At 45.8% G+C, this 14447-nt stretch overlaps 1 protein-coding gene across 5 annotated transcripts in view; it reads right to left on the reverse strand.

Moving 5' to 3' along the window:
• The window catches only part of TTLL9 (tubulin tyrosine ligase like 9), a 198731-nt gene that overhangs the window by 128946 nt on the left and 55338 nt on the right, over nt 1-14447 (reverse strand). For all 5 annotated transcript variants that reach the window (XM_033963248.1, XM_033963243.1, XM_033963247.1 and 2 more), the window contains exon 5: nt 1406-1591. In XM_033963248.1, the coding sequence (XP_033819139.1) occupies nt 1406-1591 (186 nt within the window). The remainder of the gene's footprint in view (nt 1-1405; nt 1592-14447) is intronic.

The raw sequence follows: 14447 nt of genomic DNA on the forward strand, positions 1-14447 counted from the left end.
ACCAAAGCAGTTGTGATCTGGATTAGGGGCAGGCAGACTGGCAACATCGGCATCCTGTCCATACATCAGCTAGGGCAGCCAAAGATAAGCTAGCTGAGCCTAGAAAACCCAGGCAAAACAGGCAAGGGAAGCCTGCAGTTGATGTTCAAAGCTGATGAAAAATTAGCTTTCAGGTAGAGATCTGAGACATGGAGGAGGTGGAGAAGGCCACAATGAAAATACCAAAAAAACTTCCACAGGAAACAGCCAAAAACAAAGAAAAACTGGAAACGATGTTCTTGATTAAAAGTTTTAATAACAAATGTTCTTCACAGATAAAAGCAATGCAGGCAATTCAAAATCAATCCAAATGATACACAGCAAAGACTGGTGGTGCGGACCCAACATTGTCTGTGTTTTGGTTGAAAAACCTTCCTCTAGGGTCTGATGGAAATACACTACATAATTTAAGTTTACATGGAATCATCCAAATGTGTATGGACAGGGATTTCCTCTGCCTCAACAAGTCTTGCAAACTGGACTGCTGGTCTTCTGACTGCCCCTCTGGCCCAATACCAATGGCTCTGGTCCTCCACCATCCACGGAACACACCATGCATGCGACCAAGGAACACCTCCACAGAGCCACGTAACCTGCGTTCAAACCCACTAACGGACAAACCTGGGGTGAGCCAGCTCCCAAGGGAACGATCCTTGAGCCCCCAATCTGAAGATGCAGGCTTTCCAAGGGGTGCAGTACAAGGCAGCCAACCCCCTGGAAATAGATTTTATCCACAAAGTCTGTGATTGTCTGCAGCAGAGCTGTCCCCAAGGGGAATCTCTGCAGCACGAAGACACAAAAAGCATAAAAATACTGAGTAGAAGAAAATGAAACATTGAGCAGAGAAGAATAGCTCCTACTGTTTTGCTTGTAGGAAAGCAATTGATGACCAGAGGGCAGTCTTGAGGTAAGAGGGGAGGGTCAGAAAAATTATGTAAATGAAGTTTCCTACAAGCAGTCTTGCGACATGGGATGCATAACCCACTTCTCCAGGAATAGACCAGTATTGTACAAGAATAGAAGCTTATGAAATCATTTGCCCATTTGTGTGTGTCCACTGTATGTATCCCTCCCTAATAACTTGAAAATGGCTTCAGGTAGGGGTATCCTGTTTCTCAACAGAGTAAAGGTGCTACCATTATGTAGTTTTTTGGAAGAAGATTCTTGCTGAAGTTGCAGCCTTGTCATCCTTTCATGCCATTTCAGATTGCTTGCTCATTAAATTACCACTTTCATACATAAATCTGGCATTCTAGTACTAACCATTTCAGCTAGAAACAATCAATAGTGTCTCATTTAATCTATTAAATATAGCATTTTTATTGGCATCAACCCATTACATTTCCTTTCTCAGCAATGCAGTTACCGGTTTCATAATCCAGGTGATTCCAGGATTCCTGCGAAACTCCTCCACAAAGAGGTGGTATTCCGATGGTAGATCAAAAGTCTTTGGGAAAAAATCACATTTTGCTGCCTCCAGTTTTCCTGCCTCTCGCTCCAGATGCTTTCGAAATCGTTTCATATTCTTCACCATAAAGTTCTTACGAGTCAGCTGAGCAGAATAAAGACAAGAATCACTGATGGGGAAAAAAAAACCCTAAAAATTCCTAAAGGATTTAATATTTTCCATAATAGCATACACTTCCACAACACTTATTTCAAAGATTAAGCCATGCCGGTACAGTGAAACTGCAAATTGTTGTTCATTTAATCACTCAGTAATGGAGGGGGGGCAGGTTTGGGTTCTCTTAGGGGTCTTTTGAATTTTACATTTGATTTTATTTATTTGGGGGGCTAATCTTTTTGTTGTGGTTAAGCCATGTGAGATGTGTTGGGGGGCTGTTGGAAATGTGGCCTTGTTCTTTTTTCTTTATTCCTCACACACTTATGACTGCTCGTAAGTGTTTATCATTAAATGTTAAGGGACTGAATTCCCCTCTCAAGCAACATTTGTTATTTAGGGATTTATTACACTCTAGAGCACAGTTCTTCAACCGCCGGTCTGCGGACCAGTGCCGGTCCGCGAAGGATTCAGGTCCCCGCCGCAACGAAAGGTGCCGGCGTCAGCTGACTTGCAACTTCCTGTTGCCGTTGCTGTGCCGGGACTCCTGCCTTCGCCGGGACTCTTGCAGTGTATGCTTCCTGCCTTGTCTCCGCACCTCCCGACCAGCAGAGGCAGCTCTGTGTGCTTTTAACTTTGGCACAGAGCTGCCCCTAAGCAGTAGTTTAGCGCGGTTTCATGAGGCAGCCTCAGAGCCTTTGCTAGGTCGGCCCGCTTCGATGATGCGATGTGGGCCGGCCTAGCAAAGGCCCCGAGGCTGCCTCATGAAACCACGCTAAACTACTGCTTAGGGGCAGCTCTGTGCCGAAGTTAAAAGCACACAGAGCTGCCGCTTGCCTAAAGACTCTTGGGCCACTGAAGGAGGGCAAAGAGCAGCTGTCCTGGAGGTTTCCCTTCCTCTCAACTTTGCAGGTCCCTTTTTTCCACCTTTTTTTTCCCTTCAAACGGCAACGGGCCCCAGCATCAACATCAAGTAAGTTCCACTGTTCCTTGCAAGTGGTTCTGCTCAGCCAAAGCTTCCCCTCTGACATGAGCCACCCTCAGGGGAAAGAAAGTGACCCGCACAGGTGAGGGGAAGAGAGAAGGGGCAGATGATGGAATGGAGGGGAGGAGATGAGAGAGAGAAGGGGACAGATGATGGAAGTGAGAAGAAGGGAGAGAGAACAGAAGGCAGATGGATGTCAGTTGAGAGGGGAGAGCAGATGCTGAATGGAAGTGGGGAAAGAACACATACTGGATGGAAGGAGGAGATAAATAAAGGGGGAAGAAAATAGTAAGATAATGGAGGGGTGAGGGAAAGGGGTGACAAACTGTGGGTAGACACAGTGAAAAGAGGGAAAGAGGGTTAAATAGTAAGAAAGAATTTAATATAGATGGAGGCAGAAAATAGAGAAGGAAGACCAGAGAAGAAAAGGGAAGAGAGAGCAGAGAATGATATCAGATCTGAGTGGAGGAAATGAGAAGAGAGAGAGATGCTAAAAACCACAGGGGGGAGGGAAGGACAGAGATGCCAGACCATGAGGGGAACAGAAGGAAGATGATGGATGCCAGACCAAATGGTGGGGGGGGGGGGGGGCAGGAGGAGAGATGTCAGGGAAAGACAGACAGTGAATGGAAGGGGCAGATGCTGGACTGAAGAGTCAGAGAAGGTTATCATGCCGCTGTACCGGGCCATGGTACGCCCTCACCTGGAGTACTGCGTCCAGCACTGGTCACATGAAGAAGGACACGGTACTACTCGAAAGGGTCCAGAGAAGAGCGACTAAGATGGTTAAAGGGTTGGAGGAGCTACCGTACAGCGAAAGATTAGAGAAACTAGGCCCCTTCTCCCTCGAACAGAGGAGATTAAGAGGGGACATAATCGAAACATTCAAGATACTGAAGGGAATAGACTTAGTAGAGAAAGTCACTATTCACCCTTTCCAAGGTAGGGAGAACGAGAGGGACTCTCTAAAGTTGAAAGGGGATAGATTCCATACAAACATAAGGAAGTTCTTCTTCACCCAGAAAGTGGTAGAAAGCGGGAACGCTCTTCCAGAGGCTGTTATAGGGGAAAACACCCTCCAAGGATTCAAGACAAAGTTAGACAAGTTCCTGCTGAACAAGAACATGCGCTGGTAGGGCTAGTCTCAATTAGGGTGCTGGTCTTAGACCAGAGGGCCGCCGCGTGAGCAGACTGCAGGGCATGATGGACCACTGGTCTGACCCAGCAGTGGCAATTCTTATGTTCTTAGGGCAGACGCTGGATGGAAGAGAGTGAAAAGGCAATGAAAGCAGAAACCAGAGACGACAAAAGGTAGAAAAAATAATTTTATTTCTATCTTGTGATTCAAATATATCAAATTTGAAATATGTATCTTGCTAGACATAACTGGGGAGTGCAAAGCCCAGGCAGTGCCTCTTTAGCTTCCAGCTGGCTTAGGGCTCTCTCTGACCAGGGGGCAGTTGCCCTAGTTCCACTCCCCTAACACCATTCCTGTCATGTGTGACTGTGGTATTCTGTTACATGATATTTGTGTAGCATTCTGTAATAATTTGGCTTATTCAGTTTTCTTGATAATAGAGGGGATATATGTGAAGGGGAGGGGAGACAGGGGTTTTGTTGATCCTTGCCCTATATTATTTGTATTTATAAAATGACAATTGTATAGAATATTGTTTCTTTTTATACTTTAATAAAATATGTTCAATATAAAATCATAACTATTTGAGGCTTGTGCAGATGGGATCAGATGGTTTGTGGGACCGAGCTCGCGGGGACGGGGTGGTGATGGTTTTTAAAAAAAATTTCAGTCTTAGTAGTTTGCCGGTCCACAAAATAATTATTTTATTTCCGCCGGTCCATAGGTGTAAAAAGGTTGAAGAACACTGCTCTAGAGCAGGGGTAGGGAACTCTGGTCCTCGAGAGCCGTAGTCCAGTCGGGTTTTCAGGATTTCACCAATGAACATGCATTGAAAGCAGTGCCTGCAAATAGATCTCATGCACATTCATTGGGGAAATCCTGAAAACCTGACTGGAATATGGCTCTCGAGGACCAGAGTTCCCTACCCCTGCTCTAGAGCTTAGGTGGCTTTTATCGAAGAAACGCATTTGTTGGCGAAACATGAATATTGTTGTAGACATCATGCCTTTTCTCATTTATATTTTGATTGTAGTCATTGTACTAATAAGACAAGGGAAGTGTTGATAGCATTAACGAGGAATTTGCCTTGGCAAGTTCATAAAATCATTCAAGATAAAGAGACACACAATTTTTTACTTTGGTAAATGTTTATTTTCCTAATGAGGGACATTTTGCTTTTCTCCAGTCCCTTACGCAACTTCTTCCTATAGTGGAGGGTTATTTATTTATGGGTGGAGATTTTAATTTAGTTTTATGTCCCTCTTGTGACTATTCTGCTCCTCAGGTGTCCTATGGTGCTTCTGCTAGAGCGGCCTTGGAAAAAGTTTTGACCCTATGGAATTGATATGATTTATGACGGGAATTGCATCTGGGAATTCGAGATTACACTTTTTATTCTGTTGTGCACAACACCTTTTCTCATATAGATTATTGGTTTGGGGTTGCTCCTGTTCTAAGTATGTTATCTGAGGCAGAAAGCTTGACTCACTCTTGGTCGGATCATGCTCCTTTGATTTTAGAACTCACTCTTCCACAACTCAGTCAAAAAGCTTTTAGTCAGGAGTGTTACCGGAGGACTGGCGAAGGGCGGATGTGGTCCCTCTCCACAAAAGTAGAAGTAAGGAAGAAGTAGGGAATCATAAGCCAATAAGTCTGACTTCTGTGGTACGCAAATTAATAGAAACACTTTTAAAACAGAGAATGATCAAGTTTCTGAAATCCTGTGGATTACAGGACCGGAAGCAACATGGATTCACTAGAGGTAGGTCATTCAAGCCAAATCTGATCAATTTCTTTGGATGACCAGAGAATTGGATAGAGGATGTGCGCTAGATGTGGTGTATTTAGATTTTACCAAAGCCTTTCACAATGTTCCACACAGACATCTAATAAATAAACTGAGTGCCCTTGGGATGGGTCCCAAAGTGACGGGCTAGGTCAAGAACTGGTTGAGTGGAAGGCGACAGAGGGTAGTGATCAATGGAGATTGCTCTGAGGAAAGGGATTTACCAGTGGTGTGCCTCAAGGTTCTGTTCTTTTTAACATTTTTATAAACGATATTGCTGAAGGGTTGTCAGGTAAGATTTGCCTCTTTGTGGATGATACCAAAATCTGCAATAGAGTAGACACGCCGGATGGTGTGAATAACATGAAAAAAGACCTAGCAAAGCTTGAAGAATGGTCTGAAATTTGGCAGAAATGCAAGATCATACATTTGGGCTGCAAAAACCCAAGCAAACGGTACAGATTAGGGAATGAAGAGCTTATGTGCACAAGAGAAGAGAAGGACTTGGGTGTGATTGTATGTGATGATCTTAAGGTGGCCAAACAGGTTGAAAAGGTGACGGCGAAAGCTAGAAGGATGCTAGTTTGCATAAGGAGAGGTATGGCTAGTAGGAAAAGGAGGTATTGATGCCCCTATATACTGTATTTTTCGCTCCATAAGATGCACTTTTTCCATCCCCAAAAAGGGGGTGGAAATAAGGGTGCGTCTCATGGAGCAAATACCGCCACCACCCCGTACCTTTATGTAATCCTGGCGGTCCAGCGCTGCATCGGCAGGCTCCCCTACTGGATGGCCGCCTGAGTCCCCATCTGCTGCGGCAGTAAGAGGCAGGTGTGAGCCCTGAGCACATCTGCTTGGTCCTGTGCCGCCGTCGCCCGAATGGTGTCATCAGCTCAGTCCAGCGCAGCATCAGCAGGCTCCAGCCCCAAGTGCACCTGCTTGGTCTTGTGTTGCTGCCTGAATGGTGCCGTTGGTTCTCACGAGACTCGCAGGAGCTGACGGCACCATTCGAGCAGCGGCGCGGGACCAGGCAGACGCACTCGGGACTCACGCCTTCCTTTCACTTCCGTCTGCCGATGCAGCGCTGGACCATTGCTGGACCATTGCCGATGCAGCGATAGCACCATTCGGGCAGCGGCACGGGACCAGGTAGGCACACTCAAGGCTCGCGCCTGCCTCTCACTGGAGAGAAAAATATGGTATTTCTGTTCCTGGAGTGCTCACAAAAAAAAAATAGTTAATGGTATTTTAACCTGGGTCCCTTGGTTTAGTCTACTGCACTAAACACCAGGCTGTCCTGCTCTGGAGGGACATCTGTGTGGTTGTTGTAAGAATGCTGTCAGACTTTCATTGTCCCTGCTTTTTTACTGTTTAATTTGCTGGAGGATCAAGTTGTAAAATGGCTGTTCATACCAGGCACCTGTTTTGGATGTTATGATCCAGACTTCTCTATTCTTATTTGGCTGTCCTTTTGAAAATGCCCTCCACATGTAATATCTGTGTTGCTTTTTTGTTGTTTTTTTTTTTAAATAAAAGCCTTTGTGGCTGTTCTATGAATACTGTCAGACTTTCATTGTCCCTGCTTTTTTACTGTTTAATTTGCTGGAGATACCGGGAAGGGGGGGGGGGAGAGGGAGAAAGGGTCCTGCAGAAAGGTACCTGGAAAGGGGGCCCTCCTGCTGGAATTACAGTAAATTTACAATAAATGTACAGCTGAGGCAAAAGGCCTTGTGCTGGACATGTGAATTGCTTAAAAATAAAAAGGCATTTTCCAAAGCTGAGCAGGAAACAGAAAGACTTCCCTACCTGCCCTGTCCTTAGCTGCCTGCCAGCCACTGCTCTGTGCCCTGTCCCGGCCTACCACTAGACCACAAGAGGGGGGACAGGGTACAGAGCCTGGCAGGGAGAATTTGGTTCAGAATGTTTTATTTTCTTGTTTTCCTCCTCTAAATCTAGTGTGCATCTTATGGTCAGGTGCGTCTTATGGAGTGAAAAATATGGTAAGACTTTGGTGAGACCTCATTTAGAATATTGTGTACAATTCTGGAGGCCGCACCTTCAAAAAGATATAAAAAGGATGGAGTCGGTGGTCTTCATCATAAGGAGTATGGGGACAGACTTAAAGATCTCAATCTGTATACTTTGGAGGAAAGGCGTGAGAGGGGAGATATAATAGAGACATTTAAATACTTATGTAATGTAAATTCGCATTAGTCGAGTCTCTTTCATTTGAAAGGAAACTCTACAATGAAATTTCATAGGATGAAGTTAAGAGGTGATAGACTCCGGAGTAATCTAAGGAAATACTTTTTTACAGAAAGGGTGGTAGATGCATGGAACAGTCTCTCAGAAGAGGTGGTGGAGACAGAGACTGTGTCTGAATTCAAAAGGGCCTGGGATAGATACGTGGGATCTGTCGGAGACAGAAAAAGATAATGGTTACTGCGGATCGGCAGATTAGATGGGCCATTTGGCCTTTTATGGTTTGTTTGTGGTGTTAGTCTTTGTTTCTACTAATTATCCCCTATGATGACATGTAAAGTTATGTTTTAACCTTGTTTTATAATTGTTGAACGTTGTATGAATTTTATTATTATTGTACACCGCTTAGAAATGTGATTAAGTGGTATAAGAAATTTTAAATAAACTTGAAACTTGATCATGTTTCTATGTTTCTATACTTGTGCTTCTTAGGCTGCGGAGAGTCCGTCTCGCAGCGGACAGACAAAGTCGCAGAATCAAGCCCCCAAAATAAAATGTGGCTGCCTCAATGGGCTAGTTGAGTATGTAATTATCTGCTTCTATGAAGGGGAGGCTGAATCCATAGTTACTGCCACCCAGCAACCACGCCACGCCACGCAAAATGCTCTACATGCAGCAATTTTTGCCCAAATTTGGTATGAATCCACACAAGACCCTAAGGACCCCATTCCAGCAGTTTTCCTAGCAAAATTTCAACTTTTAAAGAAGCAGGGAAAAGTTGAAAAAAAAGATAGTTAAAAATTCAAAATGGCCCACGAAATTTGCATCAAAAAATGCACTAAAAACGATATTTCTCAAACTTAAAAATTACATAAATAACAAATTTCAGGTGGAGAAACATAGAGGAACACTAGGAAATTTTCAAAACCCTCAAAATTAACTTCTAAGAGATCGATTTTTGAGACTGTCAGCTCCACTTTGTACTCACGCTTAACAGACACAGAGAGCCTGCAGCTGCTCCCAGTCCTTTCATTGGCCGGTTTAGAATTCATTGCCACACTGCTGGAAATTCATCCTTCAAGCTGATCTTCGAGCTGTTAATCAAACTCCTCTATCTGACTATGTCTCTACTCCTGTGGACCACCGGATGCACATCTGGACAGGCAGAGGTGCGAAAATGCAGCCAGCGCACTGCGAACACCACTGAGCCCCCCTAAGCACTACACAGTCTGCGCTCGACACCCCCCCCCACCCCACCCCCACCCCCGCTTAACAGGGAGTGAGACTAGGTCAGGAACAGCCCTGAGCTCCAACAAAGACTAAGCAGACTGGCTAACAGGTACCCCGAAGTCTATGAATTCTCAAGCAGGCAGAGCTTCAAATCCATTTTAAACACAAAAATACCCACGAACGGGATGAAACTACATCGAATTAAAATAATAAAATGTGGAGAGCAGAAACTACACAGCTGCAGCCATGCATGCAGAAGAAAAAACTGCTAGAGGGCGCTAAACTAGCCTGTGAAGTACACTAGAGGCAGAGTGAAAAACCTGAAGTGGATTTCTTCTGCAGACCATGCAAGTAGTGGGAAACAACCCTTTGGTCTAGATCTAGAACAGTGTTCTTCACCTTTTTACACCTATGGACTGGCGGAAATAAAATAATTATTTTGTGGACCAGCAAACTTCTAAGACTGAAATAAAAAACCCTATCTCTGCCCTGTCCCCGCAAGCTCAGTCCCCGCAAACCATTTGATCCCATCCGCACAAGTCTCAAATAGTTATGATTTTATATTGAACGTATTTTATTAAAGTATAAAAAGAAACAATATTTCCATTTTAGGGGGTGTGTGGCTTGGAAGCGCATGGCAATAGTTGGGTGAACGGTGAGCTCCGTCCCGATAGATCGTTTTAAAGATTATTTAAGTTACAAAAGTTAATTTTTCTTGTCGGATACGGGAGAGTTAATTATAACTATGGCGTCTGGAAAGAATAACAAAGCTGATTCAGTTTTTGTGATGCCGGCAAATGCAAAAAGAGCCAAACCCGAGCCTCCGACCCCTTCGAAAAAACAGGCTGAGAAGGAAGTTGCTGAAACAGCTGAAATTTTGAGCCTAAGGGAATGAATGTCAGAAGACAGATTTCCTGATTCAGATGGAAAACAGAAATCATCTTCATAAGGAAGTAAGGTACCATCCGCAAGATTACCGCAGAATCTGTGATCCCAGCACAAGAGTGCCTGAAGCTCCGAGACCCTACGGGCAGATGTGACCACTACCAGAAAAACAGTCTTGAAGGTGAGATCTTGAAATGAGGTCTGCTCAAGAGGGACGAGCCAGCGAGTGGAGAACTAGATTCAGATTCCACATTGTACATGGAAGCTGCAAAGGAGGCCTCAGCCGAACTGTTCTCCTCAAGAAACGGACAGCAGCAGTGTTTCGTTCACAGGATCAATAAGCATCAAAATCAGAAAGCAAACACCGTCCATAACGTGCCTTCAAAAGAGGTTAAAGTCCTGCTGGTTCTTATGAGTAAAACAATAAAGATGCCAGGAACAATAAAGCTTTTCAACAAAACTGAGTCCAACTTTATTTCCCCAAATAGCAAACTGTCACAATTTGGGCTACGAATTCAAAAATCAAACATAAACAGAAAATTTGGGACTGGCAAAAAGACAGCCCACACCTTTCTTGCAGGTAAGTGTCCACAGTTCTGTTGCAGCTCTTTCTTACAGTCCCGACTATTCAAAAGGGAAAGATAAGAGCTACACAAAAACGGCCCAGCCTTTATACTGGTTCTTCACTATATCTCTGCAGTTCTCTTAACACATGCTGATTAGGCCTGGCTTTTAACAGGCCTTCCCCAGCCAATTTAACAAGCTGGCGGGGGAGGGGAGTAGTCGAATCCACTATCACAAACTTGCCAAACTGGCCCCACAATCCCAACCCGAGGATCTTCAGTGGATTCTTCCCACACTACCCTCAGTTAGTTTCCAAGTCTCCTGCAAGCAGTGGCAAAAGAAAACACCACTGCTCTGAAAAGTTTCAAAACCAAAAACGCTGAGCTTCAGCAGCAAGCCCAGCACTGCTCTCCTTGTAAGCAACAATTTCAAACTGGCAAGGAAAAAAACCACTTAACTCTCGTCCATAAGCTCCACAGCCGGTTCCATAGAAGTGTCCATATCTTCTGTAGCAGGCAGGCTAGATAACTGGCTTGCTTCAGGGAAAGTTTCTAGTTCTTCCATCTCAATCTCATTCTCCAGGTGAGAGGGAGGAGAACTGGCTCTGAAGACCTCTTCTTCCCCTGGTTCAGGAGCTATTAACTTAAGCTTCCTGGATTCTGGTATTTTAGACCTGCACAGGACACGCCCTTACCTGGAAGGGGGAAGGGCAAACTGCTGGTTCTGCTGGGCTTTCTCATGAGCCCTAATTAGTTTCAGCAGCTGAGTACTTCAAGCATTATGCTGACTCTTGAGCTGTTCCTTTCTCCTGGTTATCTCAGGCTCCTTGAGGCTGTTCCTATAGCATTCCCCCTCCCCCTGAGTCCCTGCAAAGAGTCAGACTTCTTATGCTCAGCAACTTTGGGGCTAACAGAACTAATGCACTGATCTGCTCTTTTTAGCTGCAGTCTAGTAGTTTGGGGATTCCTACCTGGAACAAGTCTAGCTCTAGGGCTGGGGTTGTTACAGTTTCTATGTTTCTACCTTGTCAAAGGCTTTTTGGAAGTCTAAATATACGATGTCTATGGGGTCCCCTTTGTCCATCCATTTGTTAATTTCTTTGAAGAAGTGCAATAAGTTCGTCAGGCACGATCTTCCCTTGCAGAAGCCATATTGGCTTGTTATCATAAGTTTATTCCTTTCTATATGCTCCTCAATGGTTTCTTTTATCAGCGCTTCCGCCATTTTCCCCGGAACCAAGGTCAGACTTACTGGTCTGTAGTTCCCCGGGTCACCTCTTAATCCGATCTCACCATATACCTTTTAGCCAGAGCAAGGGTGCAAGAGATGTGACAAAAATCCTGTAATTGCTTTTGAAGCGGCTGTTGCTAGCCCGTCCAATGTATTTAAATGACCTCACACCGACAACCCAATTGCTGTATATAATATAGGTTTAATAAGAATAAACAAAAGACAGCTTATATTGATGCATCCAAATAGGATATAGCAACAGCAGATAGGCCAATGGTCGGCAAACTGCAGCTCGCGAGCTGCATGCGGCTCTTTAGTCACTTGAGTGCGGCTTGGGCTTGTCTAGAGCAGGGGTGCCCAACCTGCTTCCCTTCCCTTCTCATTGCCCTCCCCCAAGCCACTGCCATTGGGGAACAGGCTGCCACCGCCGCCATCTGGGAATAGGCTACCACCGCCGCCATCGGGGAACAGGCCGGCGCCGAAATCCGAGCTCTCCCTGCTTTCCTTTCCCATGGGGCCGACCAACTCTCGCCACCCGATGCCAATTCTGAAGTCGGAGAGGACGTTCTGAGCCAGCCAATCGCTGCCTGGCTGGCCAGGAACTTCCTCTACGTTAGAATTGACGTCAGGTGGCGAGAGTTGGTCGGCCCCATAGGGAAGGGAATCAGGGAGAGCTCAGAACTCAGCGGCAGCCTGTTCCCCGATGGCGGCAGTGGCAGCCTATTCCCCGGCAGCAGTGGCAGCATGTTCCCCAATTGCGGTGGCTTGGGGGAGGGCAGTGAGAAGGGAAGGGAAGCAGGTTGGGCACCCTTGCTCTAGACAAGCCGCACTCAAGTGACTAAAGAGCCGCATGCATTTGAACGTTTAAAACACGACTTCTTAGCTCCGCAGAAAACTAAGAACTGAGGAGCCGCGCACCTACATCGGGCGGCAAGGCACTCGTGCATATGCGGTGCAGACTATCATGAACTTTCTAAAAATCTTAAAGTGCCGATGCACTTTCAAGTGTCCATACCGGAGCTCCATGGATGATGTCACCCACATGTGAGAATATGCAGCCTGCTTGTCCTGGGATAATGCCTTTTTGAAGAAGAGCATCTATGCTTCAAAGCAGTGGATCGTATTTTCGATGGACAGCATCAATCTCGGAGAAGATCCATGAGAAGTAGCATGATGTTCTGATGGATAGCTGACACCGGTACCCTGAAGCCTTGTAGCATTATGCTTAAGTGGACGGTACCAAGGGTGTCGATGCTAGCAGCGGCATTTTGTGCAAATTAAGCATACTATTGAGCTCCCTCTAGAACAGCGGTCTCAAACACGCGGCCCGCGGGCCACATGTGGCTCTCCAAGTTTTTTTTGCGGCCCGCGGTCTGGACTGGATCATTCCCTTCCTTTTGGAGCAGCAGCGGGTCTGGCCGGTTCGTTCCGTTCAAAGCCGCGGGTTGGCGGCTCCTTGCGCTATTCGCTCCTGCATCGAAGCCTCTCTGACATCACAACATCAGAGAGGCTTCAGACGCAGGCGCGGATCTTGCAAGGAGCCACCACCCGCGGCTTTGAATGGAATGAGCCGGCCAGACACGCTGCTGCTCCAGTGGCATACCAAGGGGGGGGGGGGGGCGATCCGCACAACTGGTCACCCTCCACTGTTCTTCATAGAGTGCGGCTCATCTAGAGCAGGGGTGCCCAACTGCTTCCCTTCCTTTCTCACCGCCGGCACCATGTTCTTTAAGCTCCCTGCTTCTCTCGCCGCCCGACCTCAATTCTGACGTCGAGAGGACGTTCTGGCTAGCCAATCGCTGCCTGGCTGCCCGGAACGTCCTTTCCGACATTAGAATTGACGTTGGTCGGCCCCGTGCAGATCGCGGCCTGTTCCCGATGGCGCCAGCAGCAGCAGCAGCCTATTCCCCGGCGGCGGTGGCATGGGGGAGGGCAGGAAGGAAGGAAGAAAGAAAGAAAGAAGGGGGGGGCAGGGAGCCAGAAGGAAGAAAGAAAGGAATAAGGGGGGGCAGGGAGCCAGAATGAAGGAAGAAAGAAAGAAGGGGGGGGACAAGGAGCCAGAAACAAAGCAAAAAATGGGACAAGGAATCAGAGAAAGACAGACATAGAAAAAGAAAGAAAAAGTTGGGGGAGGGAATGAGGTCTGGAGGAGAGGAAGCATACAGGAGGCTGAAAGAAGAGAAGAAACGTTGGATGCACAGTAAGAAGAATAAAGTGCAACCAGAGACTGATGAAATTACCAAACAAAGGTAGGAAAATTATTTTATTTTCAATTTAGTAATAGAAATGTGCCAGTTTTGAGAAAGAAAAGATATTAAACTTTAAATGTGAGTGCTGCAGAAAAAATAGATTACTTGGAGGGCCGCAGAAAAAATAGTTAATGTCTTATTAAAGAAATGACAATTTTGCATAAGGTAAAACTGTTAAAGGAAAGTTTTATAAACTATAAAGAGTTTAACCTCATGCAAAATTGTCATTTCTTTAATAAGACATTAACTATTTTTTTCTGCGGCCCTCCAAGTACCTACAAATCCAAAATGTGGCCCCGCAAAGGGTTTGAGTTTGAGACCACTGCTCTAGAAGAACTCATGGAGTGTCACACAGAAACATGCACCGGTACTGATGGTTCAACAGAAAGTACCCTCAGTGCAGCTGGTTGTCTCGGAGAGGGTGCCTCGATGAGTGCACAGCGTGAAGAAGAAACAACCTGTAAAGATGAAGAACGATGACATTGCTGTTCAGTCTGCATCAAAGGACTCGATGCTGTTGAGACCTGTGACACTTTAAAAGAATGCACCGGTACTTATAGCTCAACAGCTGGTACCAT

Source organism: Geotrypetes seraphini, chromosome 11, assembly GCF_902459505.1.
Source record: "Geotrypetes seraphini chromosome 11, aGeoSer1.1, whole genome shotgun sequence".
NCBI classification, from domain to species: Eukaryota; Metazoa; Chordata; class Amphibia; order Gymnophiona; family Dermophiidae; genus Geotrypetes; species Geotrypetes seraphini.